The sequence below is a fragment of the Chelonia mydas genome, chromosome 11 (genome assembly GCF_015237465.2).
Source record: "Chelonia mydas isolate rCheMyd1 chromosome 11, rCheMyd1.pri.v2, whole genome shotgun sequence".
NCBI lineage: Eukaryota > Metazoa > Chordata > Testudines > Cheloniidae > Chelonia > Chelonia mydas.
The window spans coordinates 4,257,423-4,282,314 of record NC_051251.2 but is presented as its reverse complement, the minus strand read 5'-3'; the positions used below and the strand labels follow the sequence as shown (position 1 = coordinate 4,282,314).

The 24,892-nt window shown below is 51.4% G+C and overlaps 1 protein-coding gene across 1 annotated transcript in view; it reads right to left on the bottom strand.

Annotated features, from left to right (window-relative positions):
• IGFBP5 (insulin like growth factor binding protein 5) overlaps nucleotides 1–22,068 on the bottom strand; it is a 32,699-nt gene extending 10,631 nt beyond the window's left edge. The window contains exon 1 of the mRNA XM_037912725.2: nucleotides 21,082–22,068. Within this exon, the coding sequence (XP_037768653.1) occupies nucleotides 21,082–21,412 (331 nt within the window). The 5' untranslated portion in view covers nucleotides 21,413–22,068. The remainder of the gene's footprint in view (nucleotides 1–21,081) is intronic.
• Between the last annotated feature and the right edge of the window lie 2,824 nt (nucleotides 22,069–24,892).

Genomic DNA, 24,892 nt, shown 5'->3' with positions numbered 1-24,892 from the left:
ATGCCCACTGAAGCCTCAGCTCTAACAGGAAGGGTATAAGCTCTATGGGCGGAAGAGCCAGCTGAGCACTAACGTCTCTCTCCTGGTATGCGGCTGGTTTTAGAATGAATAGTTTAGATTGAATTTTTCCTTTAGAAACATATAACCCTAATAAATAACCCTACAATAGCAAACGAGAGCATGCAGCCTGGCACTCCTGTGTAACCCTACAATAACAAACAAGGGTATGCAGCCTGGCATTCCTGTGCGACCCTACAATAGCAAACGAGAGCATGCAGCCTGGCATTCCTGTGCAACCCTACAATAACAAACAAGGGTATGCGGCCTGGCATTCCTGTGCGACCCTACAATAACAAACCAGGATGTGCAGCCCAGCACTCAGGCCAGCCTCCCCTACTGTCTGTACAGTGTCGGCTACAGAGATAATCATGAACTGGAAGCCTGGGTCCTGGATCTTCGCAAACTCTGCTGTGTGTATTTTGTTTTTTGGGGGTCTGCTGGGCACTCAAGAAAATGGCCTGGTCCAGCTTGAATGCAGCAGTTCCTCTTTTCTGAAGGGGCCATGAGCGGCGCAGGTATGGCCAGGGAGAAGGCCTATAATAAGGATGCAAACAGAGCTCTTTGTTCCCGCTTGCCGTCATTTGTAATTTTGCAAACCTGGAATTTATCTGCGAGCCAGAATCATGAGTAGCGAGTGGATGGCCCAGTTCCGATCCCTTTCGGGAGGTAGGAGAGACAGAAAATGTGTGAGCAGACGCCCTATAAAGGGAATGGATTTGAGGGGTGCGCGGCTAGGGGGCTGGTATTTCCCAAACTGATTTACACCTGTCTAGCTCCCGCTACCCCTAGAGTTGTTATTCCGTATTCGCCAGAGCATTATCTTGCTCCGATCAACACCCTGGCGCGTCCTCTGATCTCCACTGCACCCGAAGCTGGGTCTGAAGTGGTCACAGTGACGACAGCCTACTCCTCCATCGGCCTCGCCTTCCTATCCCCGCATCCTCCCACCATGTGAAATGAGGGATCGGGGAAAACCGGACATGGCTTAGTTTGTGCAAAACCACAGCCCAGCTGACGAAGCTTTTACAAAAGACACCAGGGCTCACTTTAGCTGAGTCCTTGCCTGCCAGAGGGAGAGGGAGAGGGGGCTGGATGGGGGGGGGGGGGGGCTATAAATCCGGGAGAGCTGGTTGTGTTTTCAATCCACTGATCCACCTCTCGGGGCCTACGGCAGGGGGCTCCCCAGCTCCAGAAATCCAACCACGGTTCCCTTGCTCCTGCTTTGCTAGAGTTACTCATGAGGCTGGCGTCCCAGTTGGGAAGGGAGGGCCAAGCGGTGCCCAGGGTTGGGGGAGGGTGGCAAGGAGAGCTGCCAGACTCCCCTCTCCTCTCCTCCCCAAACAGGAGCTCGGTGGGATCCTGCCAGGCATCATGTATTCCTTGGCTGGAACATTAGGGAGCAACTTGTATCCGGCGGCGTGCACACTCCCGGCCCAGGCCGCGTCACCGATACAGCCTCTCGCTGTCACCCAATCCCCCTCCTCGCTCCGGCCGAGAGAACCTGAGCCGGGCTTTGCAACCGGGTAAGACGCCCACGTCAGCGACACATTAACGCCTGCCGAAAGCCTCCGCCCCCCAAACCTGCTCCGTTAACCCCCAGACGGGCCAGGTCGGGGCTGCTGGGGCTGAACAAGACCCAGGGGGTTTGCAGAATACAGATGGGGGCAGGGGGGAACCTCCCGGGTCAGCGTCTGCAGCTGGGCATGCAGGGCCCTAGTGGCTCAGGAAGGAGACTGAAGTTTGCCTCCTCCTCCATCAGGATCCGCCCCACCCGCAGTGCAGCAGCCCGGGCGAACCTCTAAGCAGTTACAGTCGGATTGCCTTTCGCAGAAGCAGGAACCGCTAACCCTTTCCACCGTTTTACCCTTCGAGAGAGCCGTCGGGACCCAGGGGAGGAAGTCGCTGCTGGGGGCAAGGACTGGCCTCTTCGCTCCTCGTTGGGGCTCCTTGAGAGGTTGCCAGTGCAGGGTGGCAGCTTAATTAAACACAAACGTTGTGGACTACTGCGGAGAGCGCCAACTCTTCTGAAATGTGGGCGGAGCTTGGGACGGTGGGTGGAGTTTGAGTAGGGCATCACCTACTATGCCCCATCTCCACTGGGAACCCAATGCACTCAGTGGGCCCCAGTCTTAGTTACTCCTTGGGGCAGGAAAGGTAGGGGGGCAAAAGCTGCTTTAAGCAACCTTTGCGCAGCTTGAATTCTGGGGCTGTGTGGTGACTGACACAAGTTAGAACAGCCTCAGGGCTGCTCTAAACTGTGCTCTGCTTCCTGTAATCTCCCATGGGCCCTGGTAAGCAGAGAATACCCATGCGCCAGCCATGCGCCAGCCTGCCCCCTATGCAGCGGGCTGAGAGCAGGATCAGTTTAACAACAGTAATAATCCCTAGCTCTCCTATAGTGCTTTGCATCAGTAGGTCTCAAAGGACTTTACAAAGGAGGTCAGCATCATTGTCCCCATTTTCCAGACGGGGAAACTGAGGCACGGGACGGGAAGTGACTTGCCCAAAATCACCGAGTAGGGCCGGAGGCAGTGCCGGGAATAGAACATGGTGTTGGGTGGGATCTCTTCATAAGGGAGTTTCTTGGGGGGCCCTTTCCACACCCCCCCCTCGCACGACCAATGTAAAGGAGCCTTGGAATAGCTAAGAATCAAACCCAGTTTCTGAAGAGAAACAAATCATGCAAGTGAAAGCTACAGCAACCCTAACAAGATCTGCTGCCCTCTAGCACCTACCACTGCACATGCATCTTCCTAAGCACAGGGCAAAGCTCTCTTTTCATTACTTCTGAGCAACTACAGCGATGCTGATTTTTGGGATGTGCATGAGGCCCCTACTGGGGTGTACTTGCTTCTGACAGTCTCCTTGCACTGGCCATCGTGAGTTTATTCCTGATCACGAGGCAGTTCTTTAACTTCTCTGACCGTCTCTTGCTTTCTGCTGGCTGGAGGCCAGGAAATAGGGGCTATAACATGCGACTGCATTGTTGTCGAGCCATAGAAACTCACTGTTTATGGTGTTTTGGAAAACTCAACAAGCCCTTTGCACCTAAAAAGTTGGATAAGACACAGTTCAACTTATGTAAACAATAACACGTGCAATCCTCTAGTAAGTACTAACTAATAAGAATAAGGAATCCTTTGAGCTTCTCAGGTGAAAGGTGCTGGAGGAGGACAGACTGGTTTACTTGATTCAGCCTCCCAACCAGCTGGTCAGGCAGGGAAAAAGGTAAGGATCACATTACCCAGCACTGAAAGGCAGCCACCTCTGGCGTGGAATGTGGCAGTTGTTTAACAGCACACAGCAATCAGACATTACATTTTAGGGCTGGCAATGAAGTAGATTCATGTATCAAGCTGAAACCGATGTAGGAATTTTAAGGCAGGAACACGCAGTTTATTGTAACTGCATTGGTCCAGGACTGACTCAAAGGGATGAGCGCCACCTACTGGTTTCCAGCACCATTCCCTGCAGCCCCTTCAAAGCGTCTAAGCGTTCCCAGCTCGTGGGACGGGACCCTTGCTCAAGACAGCGAGGCTACAGTACTGGCAGTGGCAGGAGCTGCCCAGCTGGGACTGATTCCCCAGAACTGCTGGAGGCAGTCCTCACAAAACCACAATGTTTTCCAAGCTCTGTCATGTTTTGACCCTTCTCACGGGGGACAAACTAGAGGCACTGGCTATGCCGGGCCCACAGTTCATGTCACCCTGGAATCATGGAATAAAGAGGAAGGGGAGCTGGGATTTTTCTACGGACAATAGGGGACTGGGAGGGAGGCCCCTCAAGCACGTGGGGTCTGATCCTGAGTGCTGTGACCCACCCCCCGCGCCAGTGAATTCAGTGGGGCTGGAGGGTGGGCAGCACCCAGCTGGACTGGGCTCGCGATCAAAGCGGAGGCTTTGATTCTGCAGTGCCTCCAGACCCAGGACCCTTTCCCCCAGATCCGCCTGGGGCCAGCTCCTTCTTCCACTCCACCTGCTGGGCCCACGAGGGTGGCCCGTGCAATCGGGGCGTGTGTCTGGGCTGTTTGGTGCTAACCCGGCGAGGCGCTGAGCGCACCCGGGACTCAGTCGGAGTGAAGGGAGCTCAGCAGCATGCAGGATCGTCCCCTTACTCTGCAAGCGCCTTGGGGCAGGGATCCCGTCCTGTGCCCAGCACCCAGGATCGACGCACGCCTTACAGCGGCACGTAAACGCTTTCCTGTCATTATACACGGGCCAAACCTGGCCTTGAACCCAAACCCCTTCAGATTCCTGGGCTCCTCTGTACTAGTAACTCCCAAGTGCAGGGCAGCCGCACAATCTCCCCTCAGGCAGCCCCATGGTGGCCTCCCGCTCCACCCTGCTGGCCTGCGTTTGAGGTGCACACTCTTCCACGGAGCACAGCCCAGACAGGAGTATAGACTAACTGCCGAGACCGGATTTGCTTCGATCCTGCCCTGACTTCAGCCCTACTGTCTCCCCCACTAACCATGACTATTGGCTGTGTCTCAGCCAGTGTATTGGGACCTCTGCTGACCCTTCCCTGGGGGAGGAGGGGCTCCCACCCTCCTCTGTATTTACTACTTTTGTGGGTCCTGCTTGGCCGGGTACATGGCTTAGCTGCAGTGGATGGTGGTAAACAGCCCTGCCCATTCACCCCCACCCAGAGCAATGCAGCTGTGACTTTAATAGCTACCCGTCACAGCTGACAAACTTTCTGTCGCTTCCAACCCAGGCTGGATTTGAACCCGTGCTCATGATTGGGGGAGGGGGGGAGGGGAGGAAGGCTCTGCAGCCCATCACCACATCCCTGAGCCATTTGGTCTAACCCAGCTGCAGGAACCGACCCTGTGTTTGAGGTACAGGGGCACGAGGCCCTGTCTCAGTATAACACTGACAGACTCCAGTCGGCGGCAGGCGGGATCAAACCTGGGACCTCTGGAGCTAAACACATGAACCTCTACTACATGAGCTAAAAGCCACATGGCCCTTAGCAGAGGCTGTAGCAGACTCATTAATCTCTAAGTGGTCTCGGTGCCCCCAGAGGGGACAGAACACCACACCCAGGAGGCGTGCGGGTTACATATTGATCCAGCCGCCTGGCAGGGTTTTCCCTTTTGCTGTGAAAGCGAAGGGCGTGAGGGACTGCACAGAGCCTGCTGGAATCTGGTTCGAGAGAGGGAACTTTTACACCCAGATAATAACGCCTCAACAATAACGGGCTGCTTAGGAAAACCCTGGCAGGAGGGACAGGCCCTCGAATGCCAGCAGTTGTGTGAACAAATGACCCCGTTCATCGGGGAGCTGCAGGAGAGAGGCGGGCAGGTGGCAGACAGGGAGGCTGGTCAGGATGAGGCCTCGCGCCTTAGGGTTCCCGCTCAGGTCCAACGCCCCAATGAGGTCAGCTGGTGATCTCAGTTCCCCAGCACCCCCCCACAGATCTCCAGCCAGGCACACTGAGCTCAGCTTCAGCATCCTTTGGCACAAGCAGGCGCGGAAGCGGCCAGGGCCTGCGCTCGAGCCAGCTTTCAGGGACCTCGTCCTTCTAAGCAAGAGCGACGGCTTGCGTCGGACGTAATCAGCTGCCTCGGGCTTTGGGCTTGGTAAGAGTTAGTGGCAGAGTTCTGGGCTGTAGGGGGCACTTGGGGGGACGGCCAAGGGTCGGGGCAGGATCCGCCGCACTGCGTGCAGAGCACATCGGTGAGGTTCGTTTGCAGATGAGACTAAATTGGGAGGAGTCGCAGGCAGCGATGCAGACAGAATCCCCCCCAAAGGGGGTGGGGGGGACGGATTAGAAACGGGCAGATTCAGCTGGAACGACTGACGCAAAGCCACCTAGGGAATACAGCCTGCAACGTAAGTCCCTGCTGGGAGGGAGCAAGCTGAGAAACAGTGATGCTGAATGTGGCCCAGGGTGCGAGTGGTGCACACATCCGATGCAAGTTTGCAACGTGACATGTGGCTGCAGAAAAGGCTAATTCAATTATAGGCTGCGCATCCTGGAGCAGGAAGACGACGGTCCCTTCCTCCGGCGATGTTTTGCTTTGTTTGGCGCGTCCCCTTAAGAGAAGGATATCGCTCAACAGGGGGATGCTCAGAGAAGAGCAGCAAAAGTGGTCAGGGGACTGGAAGGACTGAACTATCGGACTGATTTAGTTGGGGATTGGTCCTGCTTGAGCAGGGGGTTGGACTAGGCGACCTCCCGAGGTCCCTTCCAACCCTGATATTCTATGACTCATTGAACTATGGGCCAACGTTTTGCCTGCTTTAGCCAAGTGGTGAATCAACAGCACACACCGTAGCAGCCTACAAATATCCGCAGCGTAAACAGCTGGAGGATGATTTCAGGTGGCTCTCGGGGGTCTAACTAGGTACGATGAAGAGGTAATATTTAGGCTAGATATCACAGATACTTCTCGGACGGTGTGATGTGTGACCTCGTCTCCCGAGTCATCATTTCCGACTATTAGAACTAGACTAGAGTCACGCACTGGAGCAGGTACTGTAGGGAATGACCCTGCGATGGTTTGGAGAAAGGCTGGAGGATCTACTAGCTCTTCTCCATCTCTCAGTCCGATGAGCCCACAAGCTGAGAATCGGGCACCAACCTTCCAGCACACTGGACCCAGCTGGGGAAAACCAGGCTGAGCCATCTGTCAAGTCCAGCTGGATGAAGCGGTGACTCAAAAGGCTTCCCCTTCCCCTTCCCGAGGAGCTATTTGGGCCAGTGGAGCACTGGGGCCTTCTCACCTGATCCGCGTCTCCTCTGCACCAACACGCAGGAGAAGACTCTGCTGAGTCAGCTGCTGCTCGCCTGTAGGGAGTGACTATTTGGGACAAGGGACAGGAAGGTGTTTTACACCACCTGGGCTGTTCTAAAACAAGTGGCACTGATTTGAAATGCAGGCCTGGGAGTGCGTTAACCCAATGACCTTGTTGCACCTGGGCTGAGCTGGAGAAGAAAGAAGCTTAGTTTAGTGCCTGGGAAAGGCGCACCCAGGGGAACGACTTCATTTAGACCTGCATTTTTCAGCCTGCACGACAAGTACAGGCCCGATCGGTGTGGGCAGAGGGTCAGATCACTAGCTTAGCATGATCTGTCTGTGATGCTGATGTGTTTCCATCACCGGTAGAGATAAAACAGTCCCTGCAATATACTTTTGTAACAGGAGGCGTAGGGATGCAGTGGTAGAGAGTGCTGTAATTCCCTTTATTCAATCACACAACTACTTAAACTGCCTGTAATAACTTAGAAGTCCCACAAATGCTTATGCAGGTGAAAAATCCATGCACTTACTCAAACAGTCCCACTGACTCCATGAGTAAGTGTTTGCAGTATTGGCCACCGAACGCTCCTAAAGCTGTCACAGGTGCTAGTCCTCAGTGAGGCCAAAAAATAAAAACCCATGTGGCGTCCCTAGTGCAAGCCATTTTTGAGCTAGGGTGAGCCACAAATATCAAACAAATAAAACAATTAGGAAACTTTCCAAGGAATGAAAACTCCGAGGGCAAGAATTCCCTCTGCTGTAATGCGATGAAGGTCCATTGACTTCAGTCACACTGTGCGGATTTACACCGGCTGAGGATCTGGCCTCTAATGCAAATAATCCTCTCTCTGAATTGCCTTGGCTCATTCGCATGGGTTTCTACAAGCGATTTGACTCAGGCACCAGACCACACAAGGGAACGGCAGGTGGGTTGGATTGGATTTGGTGAGGCTACAGTGGGCTGTGGGGGAGGAGCTGTTTCAAAATCAGGCTTACAATGGGAAGCTGCAGTAGCTTCAGTCTTGATGATGGAGAGATTAGCATTTCTCCAGATGGTGGGGATTTCTCCATGACCTCTGGAACTACAGAAGATGCAGAGGGATGAACAAAGGGAGAGTAGAGAGGCAGCTCAATTCAATATTGTCAGGACCCGTATTTTTGTTGCCATGATCAGAGGTTACAATGGTTAAAACTCTCTGCACCCCCTTCCACCAGACACAGACCACAGGTGGAGAAAGTAACAAGTCCTTCCCTTACTCATCCCCCAAGGAATTCCAAGCAGCAAGGAGGGAGATGGGGAAAGAGAGAGAAACACCCTTCTAGAAAATGATTTGTAAACAGCCCCATGAATTGCTTGGTGGTAACGGGGTGCCAGAAGGCCGGAATCAGAGGTGCCAACATCTCGTCATGGCCGTGTTTACTGGTAACAAAAAAGTTGCAAAACTTTATGTGACAAATGGGAACATGAGACTCTTTTCCCTGAGGATGTCCTGGCACTCCAGGCCCTGAGCTGCCAGGGGTCTGGCCCCAGGAGACAACCCCAAAGCGGAAATGAGCTCCCCTAAGAAATCTCAGCTGCATTGCTATGAAGGAGGTACGGCAGGTTGGAACAGGACCCTAACGAATATCACACAGCAAGGGTCAGAAATCATTCCTCAGGCCCTGGTGCCAGATGACTCAACAGGAGAGGCACAGGGAGGAGCTGTCAATTTGGGACGGTTAGTAACTTTGCTCTCTCTGGCTAGCCGGAGCCTTCCCTAAAGCTCAGCTGGAGCCCGGCTCAGTTTGCTGCAGCCTGCAAGAAACGTGCATGTATGTTCTGCTGAAATGACAGCACTGTTAGAACATAAATCAGAGTTAACTAAACAAAACCTAGCCAGGCCTGACGGAGCATAACAAGGACAGGCCTGGAAGCTAAGGGGAAAATACAATGGTATTTTCTGGTAAAGGTCTGGTAAATACAATAGTATTCAGGAGTGAGGAGATTCCAGGGGTGAGATTACAGTAGTTTTGGCTATTGTTGTAGAATAGGGGAGTGTTTTTGCCCCAGGGCAATGTTCAGATAAAGGGGAGATCTTTCTTATTTTCCAAGTGGTTAGAGCAGGGGACTCTAGAGGAGGGGATCTGCCCCATTACAGATGCCAAGCTCCCTTTTAAAGACAGCAGCATGACAGGTAGCCACAAAAGTCTAGAACAGTGGTTCTCAAATGGTTTTAATGGGGTCACCAGGGCTGGCGTTAGACTTGCTGGGGGCCGGGGCCGAAGCCCCAGCCCTGGGCAGCAGGACTCAGGCTTCGGCTTCAGTCCTGGGCGGTGGGGCTCAGATAACAGGCCCCCCCAGCCTGGGGCTGAAGCCCTCGGGCTTTGACTTTGGTCCCCCGACCCGGGATGGCAGGGCTCGGACAGGTTCAGGCTTCGGTCCCCCCTCCTGAGGGCGCGTAGAAATTTTTGTTGTTGGAAGGGGGTCGCGGAGCAATGAAGTTTGAGAACCCCTGGTCTAGAAAAAGCTCTGGGGATTGGTAACAGGATAGGGAGCCTTTCACCACCAGGACACTGGTTTGACTCCAAGGCAGGCAAGTAGTGAGTGAAAGCTGTTATAATCTGACAGCTGTTTAGTGACATAGTAGAAATGAGCAGGGGAGGTAGAGGAGGGGGTGGGTGGGGAATCACCGGCCTGTTCCCAGTGGACAGGTCTCTACATCACAAAATCCACCATTTCTAATACATTGGGGCCCTTGTAGCCAGCCTAAGCAGAGAAGCCAAGCACTCAATGGGCCATGGAGACCGAACTCTTGTGTCATCCCTAAAGGGGTGAGGTGGGTTAGGAGGGGACTGCGTGGAGGAATCTTCATACAATCATAGAATATCAGGGTTGGAAGGGACCTCAGGAGGTCATCTAGTCCAACCCCCGGCTCAAAGCAGGACCAATCCCCAATTTTTGCCCCAGATCCCTAAATGGCCCCCTCAAGGATTGAACTCACAACCCTGGGTTTAGCAGGCCAAAGCTCAAACCACTGAGCTATCCCTCCCCTCTTGTGCTGGTTTGGGGACAAATACAGGGAGGATTTCAGTCTTTCGCACTGTCAATCTGTCACCTTTCGCCAGCACTATCAAGAAAAAGGGAAAACAGAAGAGAGAGCACAATCGTTATCAACCCGCAGAAGAAACGTGCGCATGCGTGCGCTGGAAGAGACAAAGTAAAACCCAACGGGAAACTTAACCTAGTGACTTGTGCCTTCAGCATCTAAACCACACATCTAAACCACTCAGCTCTAGGACAGGGAGGGATAGCTCAGTGGTTTGAGCATTAGTCTGCTAAACCCAGGGTTGTGAGTTCAATCCTTGAGGGCCATTTAGGGATCTGTGGCAAAAATTGGGGATTGGCCTTGCTTTGAGCAGGGGGTTGGACTAGATGACCTCCTGAGGTCCCTTCCAACCCTGATATTCTATGACTCCAGCCTGATTCTTAAGGATGTCCCTGGAGTCAGGTGGAAAAGATCTGTTAGTTCATCTGCTCCTGTCTCTGCACTAGCGTGAGATTGTTTCCTACAACACAGTGTGCTGCTCAGCATTAAACGTTGCAAGCAATCGGCTTTCTGCCACTTCCTTTGGGAAACGATTCTACTCTCTAATAGATCTCATCAGCAGGAAATCGATCAGCCAATTTAATCCTTTTACTACTCACTATGCTCCTGGCTGCCAACCTAGGCAATTCCTCTCCCAGCTTGATGCTTCCCCCCTTCCTGTATGGCAGACTGAAACCCCTGCTTCCCAAGCTGGATTTGAACCTGCACCCCCAATCCTTCCTAGCACTTTCCCTCTCTGTGCTACAACCCCCCAAAATGTAAGAGACATGGATTCAATCCCTTCCTCTGACACAGACTCCCTGTGTGACCTTGGCATGTCACTTACCCTCTCCATCCTTCCGTTCCCCCATGACAACAGCACGGGCCTCCCTTCCAGGGGTGTTGTGAGGATGAATACAGAGACAGAGTCTAAAGCCAGATGGGACCACTGTGACCATCTAGTCTGACCTCCTGCATAGCACAGGCCAGAGGACTTCCCCAAAATACCTCCTGTTTGAACTAGAGCAGGTCTTCTAGAAAAACAGCCAAACTTGATTAAAAAACTGCCAGGGATGGAGACTTCCCTGGGAGATCAAAGATTGTGAGTGGCTCTCATGCTGTGGCAAAATGCATTCCCCTTACTATGCCGGGTACTGGCCAATCCATAAAGTACTGCTGTGGGCTCCTGGCTAGTGAACCCACACAGAAAGGGCCATAATTTGCCCTTAAGCACACGCAGTCATCTGTTACTCCAGGTAGGAAAATGTCTCACTAGGCTACCGCTGTGTAACAAGACACATTGTTTGGCCAATTAGAACAAAGCTGAGATTTTTGGTCCATCAGGTCAGCTGCCTGCCTCCGGTAGTGACTCATGTCTGATACTTTGCAGCAATGCAACCCCTGTCCCCCCTAAACCCCAGCACCCCAACAATCCATAATGCACTTAGCTGTTTGTACCAGGCTGTATAGTAAGAAACAGAACTCTTTCTTGGTGTCCGGAGGAGAGCATCTTATACCCTGAAGCCTGAGAACGGAAATATATTATTACCAGGCCCTCATTGGTCATAAAATTATCCAACAGAATGATTGGAAAGGACATTTTTTTTCTATACTGCTCCTCCAGAAAAATCTGCATAAATTCTTGGAATTAGCAAAGTGTTTTATGTTCAAACTGTGCCTCTTTCTATGACCTTAGAGGCCATGAACCAGTTTGTATGACTGCCTCTGTGCTACACAATTGTGTACAAAGAGCTTATCCACGTGCACTGTCTCTAAATGAGATCGAAAATCATATGACAATAACAGATTTTACCGGCAACACCTAAATTTGTTAAAACCATTTTTAGAAAATTTAAAACAAAACTTTTTTCACTAAGATTCATTTTTTAAGCCCCACAAAATGCAAAAAGTAAACAAGAAAACCAACTAGTCAGTTTCACTTTTGCTTCTAGACATTTTCAGTTTCACTGTCTGGTTCTCAGGTCCTAAGGCAAGGCAAGGCGGTGGTGTTTGGGTTATTAAGAGTGAGCAGAAGGATTGTTTAAAAAAAAAAACAGATTCCACTTGAATTAAACAAACAAATGATAAAAAACAAAAGGAAACATTTGTGCTAGTTTTATAAAATCAATTTTTTGGACCAAATTTGACCAAAAAGTGCCCTTTAAGCTCAATCTATGATACTAGCTCAGTAATTACTGCATTAAATACCTATCAGACTGACCTTCTCCACCTTAAACAACACCCAGACTGGTCATCCCCATCAGCAAAGCTAAAGCAATCACACCGTGCACAGTTCTCTTGGGATAGAAGTTTCACCCCTCACCGGGTGTTGTAAGCCTTAATTAATGTTTGAACAGCCAGTTGAAATCCTTGTATGAACAAAAGTGTTAGGGAAAAGCTAAGTATCGTTATTAGAGTATTGTTTGCAAATAGGGTTGATCCTTTAAGCCCTCTGCATGTGGAATTCCCACTGACTTCCCCAGGAGTCACCTAGAGGGGGCACCAAAGGAAGGGAATTAAGTTTTGAACGTTATCTACTGGCATCCAGCCATTAAAGGGCTCTATTTTCCAAGAGGGCGCCTACCTTTAAAAATGTTATGGCTGTGCCTGTCTGCATATAGATTCATAGATTCCAAGCATAGGTGCTGGAACTAGGGGAGCTGCCGCCCCCCCCGGCTTGAAGCAGTTTCCATTATATACAGGATTTACAGTTTGGTTCAATGGCTCTCCGCACCCGCGCTATACAAATTGTTCCAGCGCCCCTGATTCCAAGACCAGAACTGACCTGCTGCATAACACAGCCCAGAGAACTTTCTCAGGCTAATTCCTAGGGCAGATCTTTCAGGAACACACCCAGGCTCAATTTAATAAATTGCCGACCTCTGTGTCTGTGTGCACAGAGCAGGGATTTGCACGAACAAACAGGTAGGCCTGCAAATTCTACCTATGCAAATTTTGGAGGCCAAGCGGTGAACTTAACCCGTCACGGGCAGCATCTGTCACCTGATGGCCAGATTCTTGCCATACGTGCAGCTGAGGTTCAAAGCTCGCTATTTGCTTCAGCTTGAGTCTGTAGAGCGGTCTCAGCAGGAAGCTGGTGACTGCGTAACCGGCGGAACTAGTCTGTAGCAGGCACTGATGAAAACATAAAGCGACAAGGAACTCAGAGACATTTTCTGAAAGATCAGTCTCTCTGCAGGTGAATTTGACCATGCAGAACTCTAGAGGGCCCTGGATTTCAGTGAGCATATTATCCTGCACCTGCGGGAACAAATTACAAGCGGCTGAACTGAAATAAACACCAGCGCCCCCTTAGATCACTAGCATCTAAGAGCCACCTAAAAAGTAACATTGGCTGAGATTTGCCCTGGCCACTGATGCCTGCTGAAGGTCTACGGCCCCGGATGGTTCCAAGCCTCGGTGCACTTCACCTCCATGTCGCTGGAGGGAAGGAAGGCCAGGATGAGAGAGACGGAAAATCCTTTCCATCTCCTGGCCAATGTTCAATGAGCTTGGCGGTCACAAAGGACCGGTATTGACATCAGCTGCCCCCCCTTGTTGGCACTCGAGCTCAGAGGCCTGGGATTAGACCCTCCCCGTCTTCTAGCTAGACGTGGTCTCCGTAGCTGAGGGGGCAGCGGATGCCTGCTTTGTTGCTGCCCGCACAGGACCTGACCTGAGGCTAAAGAGACAATTTCAGTCTCTCGGTGACATCTTTTACCTGAATTACGTTCCCTTGCAGATTATTACTGCGTATCCAGCCGCAGATTATTCTGGCTGGCAAATATATAATTGGTTCCTCCGGGCCACCTTCGCTTCTTCCTCCTCAGCATCTCTAAGCTCTCTGTTCTCACGGCTAAACGCCCCATCCCAGCCCTCAGCATTTCCTGCCCCGACGCTGACATCCTCCTCCTCAGCACCCCCATCGCTGCCCTCTGGCCCGTATACAAATGCATCTGCTGCAGTCGTGAAATCCCTCGGCTGGCTTCCCCATGCTGAGTTCAAGCTCCGTGGCTTCACTCCCTAGCCCAACAGCCTTCCCTTCCTTCCCCGCACTTGTCTCTTGCTGCAGCACCCGGCCCCCTCAGCTCCCCGGCCGAGGTCAAGATTCCCTCACCACAGCTGTCTCCATGTTTTTTGCCTGCCACCCCTTCTGGGTGGAACAACTTCCCTCGAGAGACACCTGCACTCATTTCCACGAATCCCTCTCCTCGACCTACCCCCTTCCTGTCAGACCTCCAACCTCGCAGCGGCTAGAGAGAGAGGCCAACAGGGGATCAGTGCTATTTATTTAGCTAAGGAAAAAAATCTTACATGATTTCAGCTCCATCCAGTTCTGCTAACTCAGCTTGAGGACATCACCACAAGGTCTTTGCTGCTGTTGCCGCCTTTAGCCCCTCTCCCCCTGCCCTTCTGTTGCTCGTTGCCCTCCCTCGTGTCTTGCCTTGAACTAGACTGTAAGCACTTTGGGCTGGGAGCTCTTCTTCCTATGCATTTGCACAGCACCTGGCGCCTAGCACAACAGGGCCCCAATTCAACAGGGGCTTCCGGGGGCTACCCTAAGTACACGTATTAAATGTTAATAGTAACGCACACAGTGCTTCTCTATTTACGTCTTATTGCATATATGAGTGAGTGTATATGTGCGTATGTCTATAGTATATTACATAGTCCCATACATATCTGAGTAGCTATACATACGTGGGGGCATGTCAACACACATTTTACATATGTAATAATCTAATAAGATATAGGTAGACACATACGTATGTGAGCATTCTGGGTGAATTCTGGTTTCCTTTACACCTCTGTAGCTGCCTGTTGACTTCAACGGGGCTGTAAGGTGTTTGGTAAGTGAGGGCCGAATCTGGCATTTTTATCGGCTGTGCTGTGCAGGTTGGTATCCTCAGGCAAAGAGCCGCTGCAGCTCACCAGTTGTCCTGCTCAGCAAAAGCAGAAACGACCGTCAGGCTCTTGTGACTCCTTTCTTCCTCTTTACTCCCTAACAGAACAGGGAGCCTCGGAAATCCTACTGAAGAACATAGGAACCGCCGCCCCAGAATGGGCCTCTTCACCTGCTCTCCTGCCCCTGACAGAGACTCTCGAGGAAAATGGGAAGCCCCACAAATACACCCCGTCGCTGCCGTCAGGCAAAACGTTCAGTGGACATAAGGAGAAACCAGAATGCTGAGTATTGTGAGACAGATGCCTGGCTTCCATGGAGCAGATTAAGCCATCTTGGGGCTTCTTTTCTCTTTATCAGTGCAGACGGGGGATGCAGATCTATAGCCAAACTAAAGCTACAATATACTTAGGAAAGGTTCAGAAGGGAGCCTAACCTAAGTCAGCAAAGAACCTACAACAGTGTCTATTCCCCCTTCTTCCGGTCCCCATGTATGTTTTCTTGTGCCTTGATCCTACAAACACTTAAAGCATATAACTGACTTTATTCACGTGATTGACATGACAGTAAGAATACTCATGTGGTTAAAGTCTGCGTGTGCTTCAGTCTTTGCATGACCAGGGCCCTTGACTTTCCTCTAGATTCCCTCAAACTTGCTTAGGCTCACTTATATAGGGTCAGATTCTGCTCTCATTTACAGTTGTATAAATCTGGAGTAACTCCATTGCCGTCAGTGGAGTTATACCAGATTAACGGTGGTGCAAGACAGATCAGAATTTGGCCTACATAATACACACACAGCCACGCATCTTTTCACTGGTGGGATTAGGCAGACATTTATTTTGGATCAACTACTCAATAAACTTGTTCCTGCTCTAAAAACAAGGCTGTGGCAGAATCTGCCCGTCAAGAGGCCCCCATCCCTTCCTGTTTGATCCACACCACAAAAACCAACTTTCTTGCTTGCACCTGATGGATTTCACCATTTTTTTAAACTTTAGCTCAAAAAGAAAAATGGAGTTTTTCCTGTTTCTGCTCCGAGAGCTCCAAGCCTGTTCCTACTAGCTTTAGCTTTCAGATCTCAAGGGTTTTAATGGTCTCAGCTTCACACAAAGAACTCACCACTCAGCACAGATCACTATGCCGGTTTTCCCCTGGACAGCACATGTTCGTAACTGTAGTGTGTACATAGTTCCCTGCTCCCATGACCCTTGCCCTAACCCTGACCCTTAGATCTAACCCCAGTTCACCCCAGCTCTCCAGTCTATAGCGGCACACCTGCCCGTCTTATATCCCAGTCACTCATTTACAGCTGTTGTGTGTCTGTTAAACCCAGCCGCATGGTAAAGCGCACTTAAACTGAGAGCATGGAAGAGGGAGAGGAAAATCTGTCAAGGGAATGATAAAGAATTAAACCTGGTACTAGCTGCAGGGAATTTAGGTACACCCACTCCTTCTCCTGTCTTGTTTAAGCTGACACAGCAAAAAGCATTTTCTTAAAGCTAGCTCTGGATTTCTCCCTCGCAGCTACAGTTATCATTGGCTCAGAGTTTCATAAGGAAACTTGCCAGAGATTATTTTTTCTTTCTTGAAAGAAAGAAGGAATGAGAGAGAGAAATTTTTGGCCACATTTGTTTTTCCATGAACTTTTTCAAGTCAGTAGACTTGTATTTGGCCAGTAAACTCCACTCTGGTTCTTGTCTCCGACCTCTGTGTCTCTGAGGTCAACAGGCGGTGGTGTGATGTGGCAAACCGTGAAAGAGCAGGCACATTTGAAAAACCGAGCTACACAAATGATGCTGCTTGTGTTTTTACAGTCCTGTAAATTTCACTGGGGTAAGTTACAGCTTTGAAGGTAAGGACACGATCCCGCTGATAATAGAGTATTTTTACAGGGTATTCATCACACGGGTATCTAAGCACCAGTAATATTAATAACAAACAACATAATATTCCTTTGCAATTCTGTGGCGGCTTAGAGTTCTCTATAAACATTAATGAATGTAGCCTGTACATAGGTAGATTAATTTCTCAATATCATTATTCCCAATTTACAGTTGGAGAAACTGAGGCACAGAGAGAGCCAGTGAACCTGCACCCCAGTAAAACAGCGGGTCTATAGCAGAGCTGGCACTGGAACTCCAGGTCCCTTGCCTTCCAGTCCCATGCTATAATCTGCACCGCATTAGCTGTCTATCCACCATAACAACGAGGAGGAAAAAAATATTTCTGAGAAGTGGATTTAAACAGACCTGCTGCAAGAGCATGAATAAATAAATATGCAGCTGAATCCATCCCTCTCGACTGTCACTTAGTTATACACGGTTGATTCTTTCGCAGCAGTTCTCAGCTCAGGGCCAAGTTTGGACATCCAGAGACTGTAACCCAGGCCAGCTTCCCTGACACATTGTCCCTGGGTTTCTGGCCAAACTGGCAGAGGTCAGCAAGTTCAAGTCAAACTTCATTTTCTTTCCTCCCCAGTTGCTTAGTAACATGCCTATGAAAATATACTTCGCTGTTCTCACCCTCTACCACTCAAAAGCCACGAGGAGTTTTTTGTTTTGTTTTGTTTTTCCTTGTCCTCAGAAATGCCTGATTTTTACAACCTCGCAAGTCTAAAGCTAACTCTGCTGCTCCCTTCCAATACAATCCAGACATTTCTTGGCTCAAGAAGGTTGTTTTATTCTAAATTTCAGTTCAGACATTCAGAATTGTTCACTTAATCTGAGAAACCAACAGAGCTCCCGATGGGCCCACCTGCAAGATTTGAGTGGAAGGCCAGTAGGGGACCAGTAAAACAACTCCTCAACCCAACCTCTCTCACCCCATTCATCCGCTGGATTCCTGACTGAGCCAGAAAGTGCCTTACAGGATGAAAAACCAAGCCGATTAAAGGAACCCTGGCCAAGTGGTTCATATCTATGCACCTGCTATAGGACTGGATTTCTTGGGAAGGGTGGAGAGAGAAAGAGAATAATCAGCCTCGCTGAGAAATAAGTGGAAAGCCAAAGTGTTACTGGTGCCATCTGTCTGCAAGGGGCACTGTTGTTACACTGAACTGCAGGTAGGGAGCTGAGCTCAGCGCGTTGTCTGTTGCATATTAGCCACATTACTTGTTGCCCTGACCACACCGCCGGCCTCTTGCGCTGGGCGTACACACACACAGAGTAAATAATGCTATGGGTGACATGCGTGGCACACGGGGACATTTCACGTGGTTTCAGTGTTACCGGATTATTACTCAGTTTATTGGGTTCCAAGACAGGAAATCAGCTCTTCTTTTACCATCTTCCACTTTAACAGACCCAATCCACATTTCTGCACGATCCAGGCAAGTGGCCTGTGCCTTTAAACTGCTCCAAAGACAGCCTGACTGTTTTTTTTTTTTTTGCCAATACATATATTTGGCTTTGCTATGAAGGAAGACAAATAAAAAGCAGCACACGCTTGCAGCAGCAGAAGGGATAAAATAAAAAAATAATAAAAGTGGCAAGATTTATTGGGCGTTAGAAGGGATAAGGAGCAAATCGCCGATGCACGGATGCAAGAGCGGCTTGGCAAAAAGAAAAAAAAAGGATTTTTTTTTGTTTTGCATAAGCAGTTTGGGGTTTTTATAAGGGTCTCCTCCCACCCTCCCCTTCCCTTTGGTGGTTGAAGGTGCACAAACGGGACAAATAGAACAACAGGATCCTACTGGATCTTAGACAGGGATAATGGAAATAAGGGAAAACCCTATGAACAGTAAGGGACAATGCTTTATTTAAAGGGACATTTTAGGGAAATAGTGTTTCCTTCAGCATATCATGTATTTTTTCTATCAGCTGTACATTGCGACTGCCCTCAGGTATACAGTGTAATTATCATAAGCTCCAGTGTCACGTTTAAAATGGTTCTCATGATCAGTTCTGATACATTTCAATACATCTTAAAACGAGGGATGGGTCGTCACCCTAAGGGAGAAATCAATGAACTAAGGGCCAGGTGGTCACTCTAAAGAGGATCCCAAAGTTGGAGATAATGAAAGGAAATGTAGCTCCCTTTTTGCCTTTGCAAACTGCAGTGTGCAAAGGCGAAACCACCTTGGCTTTCTTTTAATTTTTTTTTTTTTGCATTCATTTTGCATCTGGGTTTTCCTTTCCCCGATGCACCTGCTCCCGCTCCTTGCCCAGCAAAGACCTCCAGCAGCCAAGCTGGAAAAGCTGGTCTTGAAGTGGCGGGGGCGGAGGGGTATGTGTTGCGGGGGCATTGGGGGCTGAACTGAAGGGTTGGATGGGTGGGGATTTGGCATGGAAGGCTCTGGCTTGTATTGCTTCACTTCCAAAGCGCAAGTTAGCTGCCAAGCCAAGGGAGAGGGGTTGGGGAGGTAGGTAGATACGAAAAGGGGAGAAGGGCGCAGGAGGGGAGGGCTCGGGGAGGATGGACGGAGGAGCCAGAGAACCAGCAGCTTTCAGGGGATGGGTTGAGGTGGAAGATCAGGGGAGAGGGGCCGGTGGCAGGATTCCCTGGGGGAGGAGCCAAGCTGGGTAGGGGGTAAAATAGGAGGGGAGGAGGGTGCAGCAAGATGAGCAGGAGGAGAGGAACAGAGAGGGGATAAGGGAGGATCCCTCGCGGGGGGGGGGAAGGGGAGATGTTGCAGGGGCTGGGGAGCTGACGCCCTACAGCAGGGGAGCACGGAGAGGGGGGTGTGTGAGCGCGGCTGGAGCGGGGGGTGGGAGAGCAGGGGGAAAGGTGCAATGCCATGGGGGGGTGGGGGACACAGCAGAGGCTGCAGCAGGAGGGGTGTGAGCCCGGCTGGAGCTGGGGGGGAGGCCAGGGGCAAAGGTGTAATGCTACGGGGGGCGGGACACAGCAGAAACTGCGGCAGTGGAGCACAGGAGGGGGTGTGAGCGCAGCTGGAGCAGAGGGGAGTCAAGGGGGGGGGAAGGTGCAATGCCATAAAGGGGTGGGGGGACACAGCAGGGGCTGCAGCAGGAGGGCGTGTGAGTGCGGCGGGAGCAGTGGGAAAGGTGCAATGCCCTAAAGGGGGACGGGACACAGCAGGGGAGCACAGGAGGGGGTGTGAGCGCGGCTGGGGCAGGGGGAAAGATGCAATGCCCTAAAGGGGGGGAGTGAGCCCGGCTGGAGCAGAGGCGGGAAGCAAAGGGGGAAAGGTGCAATGCCATGGGGGGGGGGGGGGGCGACGACACAGCAGAGGCTGCAGCAGGAGGGGTGTGAGCCCGGCTGGAGCAGAGGTGGGAAGCAAAGGGGGAAAGGTGCAATGCCGTGGGTGGGGGGCGGGGGACGACACAGCAGAGGCTGCAGCAGGAGGGGTGTGAGCCCGGCTGGAGCTGGGGGGGAGGCCAGGGAGAAAGGTGTAATGCCATGGAGGGAGAGACACGGCAGAGGCTGCAGCAGGGGAGTACAGGAGGGGATGTGAGCGCGGCTGGAGCAGGGGGGAGTCAAGGGGGGGGGGAGGTGCAATGCCATAAGGGGGTGGGGGGATACAGCAAGGGCTGCAGCAGGAGGGCGTGTGAGTGCGGCGGGAGCAGTGGGAAAGGTGCAATGCCCTATGCCGGGGGACGGGACACAGCAGGGGAGCACAGGAAGGGGTGTGAGCGCGGCTGGAGCAGGGGAAAAGGTGCAATGCCCTAAGGGGGTGGGGGGGTGAGCCCGGCTGGGGGTGGGGGGGAAGCAAAGAGGGAAAGATGCAATGCCATGGGGCGGGGGTGAGCCGGGGGTGGGGGGGAAGGTGCAATGCCATGGGGGGGGGTGAACCGGGGGGGGGCAAGCAAAGGGGGAGAGGTGCAATGCCGTAGGGGGTGGGGGTGAGCCGGGCGGGAAGCAAAGAGGGAAAGGTGCAATGCCATGGGGCGGGGGTGAGCCGGGGGGGGGGGAAGGTGCAATGCCATGGGGGCGGTGAGCCGGGGGGGCAAGCAAAGGGGAAAAGGTGCAATGCCATGGAGGGGTGGGGGTGAGCCGGGGGGCAAGCAAAGAGGGAAAGGTGCAATGCCATGGGGGGTGGGCGTGAGCCGGGGGGCAAGCAAAGGGGGAAAGGTGCAATGCCATGGGGCGGGGGTGAGCCGGGGGGGGGGAAGGTGCAATGCCATGGGGGCGGTGAGCCGGGGGGGCAAGCAAAGGGGAAAAGGTGCAATGCCATGGAGGGGTGGGGGTGAGCCGGGGCGGGAAGCAAAGGGGGAAAGGTGCAATGCCATGGGGGGCGGGGGTGAGCCGGGGGGGGGGGAGGTGCAATGCCCTGCGGTGCAATGCCCCCCCGCAGGGGCTGCAGCAGGACGGGCGGGGGGGGGGGGTCCGTCGCAGCCACTCACCCAGCTTGGCTTGCTCCCGGTAGCTCTTCTCGTTGCGGCAGAGGCCCCGGCCGTGGAGCAGGGCGTGCAGCGGCTTCTCCTCGCCCTGGCGGGGCAGGCAGCGCAGCCCCTGGGCGCAGCGCTCGGTGTACACCCCGCAGGGCTGCCCCTCGGCCAGGGCGCAGGTCAGGCAGCACCCGCAGCCCGGCTCCTTCACCAGCTCGCAGCCCGCCGGGCTGGGCGGGCACATGGACAGGGCTTTCTCGTCGCACGGCTCGCAGTGCACGAAGGAGCCCAGGCCCTGGGAGCAGCCGAGGCACGTGCCCAGCAGCAGGCAGAGGGTCAGGAGCATCTTCCAGGCAGGAGCGAGGATGCAAAGTTGGCTTTTAAAGAGGGGGAGGGGTGGGAGGGAAAAAAAAATCCCCCTCTAAATTCCAAAAAAAGTCCCGGGAATGATGATGATGATGATGATTTTGGCCTCAAAATAACCAGCGTGCACAGCCTGGCTGCAACAGGTTGGGGGTGGGGGGGGGGTGTTAAATAAATCACAAGCCAGCAAAGAGCTGGGTTGTGAAGGCTCCCTAAACCGGCAGCAAATATCCCACCCCCGCCCTGCCCCCAGCAGGTTTCCAACGCTTGGCGAGGAGGGCAAGTGGGGAGCAAAGTTATTTGCGGAAGGGGCTCCTGGCAGGAGGGCTGCAAAGAATCAGGAAACCCAGCAGAGCAGGTAGTGCTAGGCGGCTGGAGAGGCTGGTTGAAAGCACATTGTGTTTTGATTGGGTCGCTTTGCCTCCCCCCTCCTCTTCCAGCGCTGTCAAGAAAAGTTTTCTGCAAAAGTTTGGATTTGTGTGTGTGTGTGTGTGTGTGTGCAAAGGCTGCAGGAGAAGAGTTAAAAAAGAAAAAGAAAATTGAAGGGGGGAAAAAAAAAGGAGGAAAAAAATTCCACTTTGTAGATCTCTCCACACTTTCCCCCCGGAGAAGTTTCTAAAGAGACTGAATACTGCCGAGCAGGCTTGTCTTTTAAATAGACTGCCCTGGCTGCCTGCCAGCCCTTAGCTGCAATTTGAGATCCCAGTGACACCTCAGCTTGGAGGGGTGCCAGAACCAGAGCAATGTCAGTGCACACTCAGTGTGAGTGGGGGTGGGAGCTGCAGCTTTTGACTTCTAGGTTTCAAACCCCGGGCAACGATCAAGGATAATATATGATTGGGGGTGGGGAAGAAGGGAGGGTCACGAAAACAAATTGCTCCGATTTTCCCAATAACACTGGACAGTTAGGAGGGCAGCTCTGGCTAGGCTTGAGAGAGAGACAGAGAGAGGATTTGTCTGGGAAGCTCTGTGAGCACAGTTGCCAACTTTCACGTGGTAAATAAGCACCCCGACTTTCACAATGAGCCAAAAATCTAGCTCATCCCATTTCAAAACAAGAACCCCAACGCTCTGTGTGACTAGATCCCCCCGGCGTGCAGCCTGGGACTGTGGTGGGTCCGCTGTGCACCCCGACTCTCTCCCCCCCCCTTATCCCCACTTGCCTCCCCCCTTGCCGGGAGCCGATCACAAAAAAGAAGCAACAAGCTACAAGCCAAACAAGCTACAAGCCAAAAACTAGCCAACAAGCAACTCACAAGCCAATTAAGCCAAAACCAAGCCCAATTTCTGCGTTTTTTTTTTGTGGGTTTGGCATGTCTGTCTGTGAGATATCGCAGAGTGCTCTGTCGTTTTGATTTCCCACTGAAGTTCTAATGACTTTTTAAATCACGCAGGGCCCAATCCTGCAAACATTGGCTATCAGGCATAGTACTTAGCACTCAGACATCATGAACACCCCCCTCCCCCCCACGGATTAGGCCCTAAATGAGGGAGATAATGTGCATAGGAGCCCATCAGTTGTAAGTATGGCATGTATGTACCACGTGTTAACGCAGTCACTTATTCAGGACTGTAGCTACAGAATGAGCAGAGAACATTCCTAACTCTGCATTGATGCAGTACACAGCTGTACGCCTGATAAAAATACGTTCTCCTTTGCATGCACACCTGTGCCGCTGACAGAAGTTCCTTGCACGGAAAACACACAGAGTTAATAGAACTGAAGGATGAGCATGACATAAGGCAGGGATAGGCCGACTGCAAGAACTGTGTTAGATTCCTCTCTGGAAAAGTGAGCTGTGCCTTGCAGGATGCCAGAAAGCAAGGGGAATTTTGCCACGCGAAGCACAATTTGTACATTTTATCTCAATCCTGTTCTACCCCATAAATTCCCCGGCCCACCCCCTCATTGAAAAGAGCCAGACTTCTGGTAGGGACACAGCATTCCTAAACACAAATGGTCAGGCCACATCCCTTCACACTAGCATACAACAAAGTCCTTCAGCGCTTATTAATTATTTGTAAAGATTAACTTTGGTAGCACTAAATCTCCACTAATAAATACGTCACCCGATCCCCTGACACTCCAGAACCGCTGTTAGCAGACACAGTACACCCTGAGCAACAATGGCAACAAAAAGCAGGTTTGGGGGGCTTGGTTGTGTGTTCTCTCAGTCAACTAAGTGATGCTGCCTTCAGGCAAAGGAAGAAATAGAAAGGGATCGACCATTTCTTCATGAGATTTAAATTAAATATCAGAGCCCCCCCCTTGTCCCTCCTAGTTCCATATTTCTTAGGTTGCTTCTCAGCTCACAAAGAATGTGACTGCCTGCATTGCATGGATTTTGCCACTAGAATGCACCCTTATCTATGATAAGACATTGGGTCTGCTGCTTAAAAAGGTTAACTCTTTTTCTGCCAACATTGCCTAGCCTTAAGCCTGCCTTAGTCATCTCTGGGGCTCATTGTTTTAATGCATTGCTCATGTTTTCACCATATACATGGATTTTGTATTAAATGTGAGATTCCCTTTTTTTTTTTCTGAACAATGATGCCAAAGTTTACAATGTTGACAATTGTTTTTCTACAAGGAGGGTTTTCATAGGTTTTCTTGTAAACTATCTGTTTAGATCACACTTAGTTATTTCCAAGTGGCTGTCCCTTTGGTAGCTGATAGATAGATTGATTGATAGATAGATAGATAGATAGATAGGGTTAAGACGACATATTTAAATATAAATTCTACATTGGACACTGATAATTTTTATGGAATATTAGTCATATCCTGCTTTTAGACGGACAAGGTGGGGGAGGTAATTTCTTTTATTGGACCAACTTCTGCTGGTGAAAGGAACAAGTTTTTTTAGCTACACAGAGCTCTCCTTCAGGTCAGCTCACCCACCTTGTCTCTGTAATGTCCTAGGACCAACGAGTCTACACCAACACTGCAAATATTCTGCCGTTGATTTTCGTGATACTCTCCCATTGATTTTAAGGGGTGTTTTGCATGTCATAATAGCAATGCTGTGTGATTATATAGCACTTGGCACTTGAAGATCTTCAAGTACTTTGCAGGAGTGATTAAGGTGGTTGATCATTCCTCCCCCCTCATGGTTAAAGCCAGGGAAACCGAGGCATAGAGAAGTTAAATGGCTTGCAGACAGCAAGACATGGGCAGAAACAGCCATACAATACAGGGGTGAGATTTCACCCCACTCCAGCCCCTGCACAATGTATAAAAATGGCCAGTGTGATGAATAAAGCCCCAGTTCCACTCATGGGAGGACTCCCTTGATGCGAGCATTGTGGAAGACAGGTGTAAGGCCTGCCTTCCGAGGACGCTTCCGCAAGCCTGGCCACGGGGGTCTGGAGCCGTCCTGGGAGTGGGTGGTGTGTATGAGGGTGGAGGTTCCCAACAGTACTGTGGAGAGGTTGGGGAGGCTGCCCTAATTTAGACAGTTCC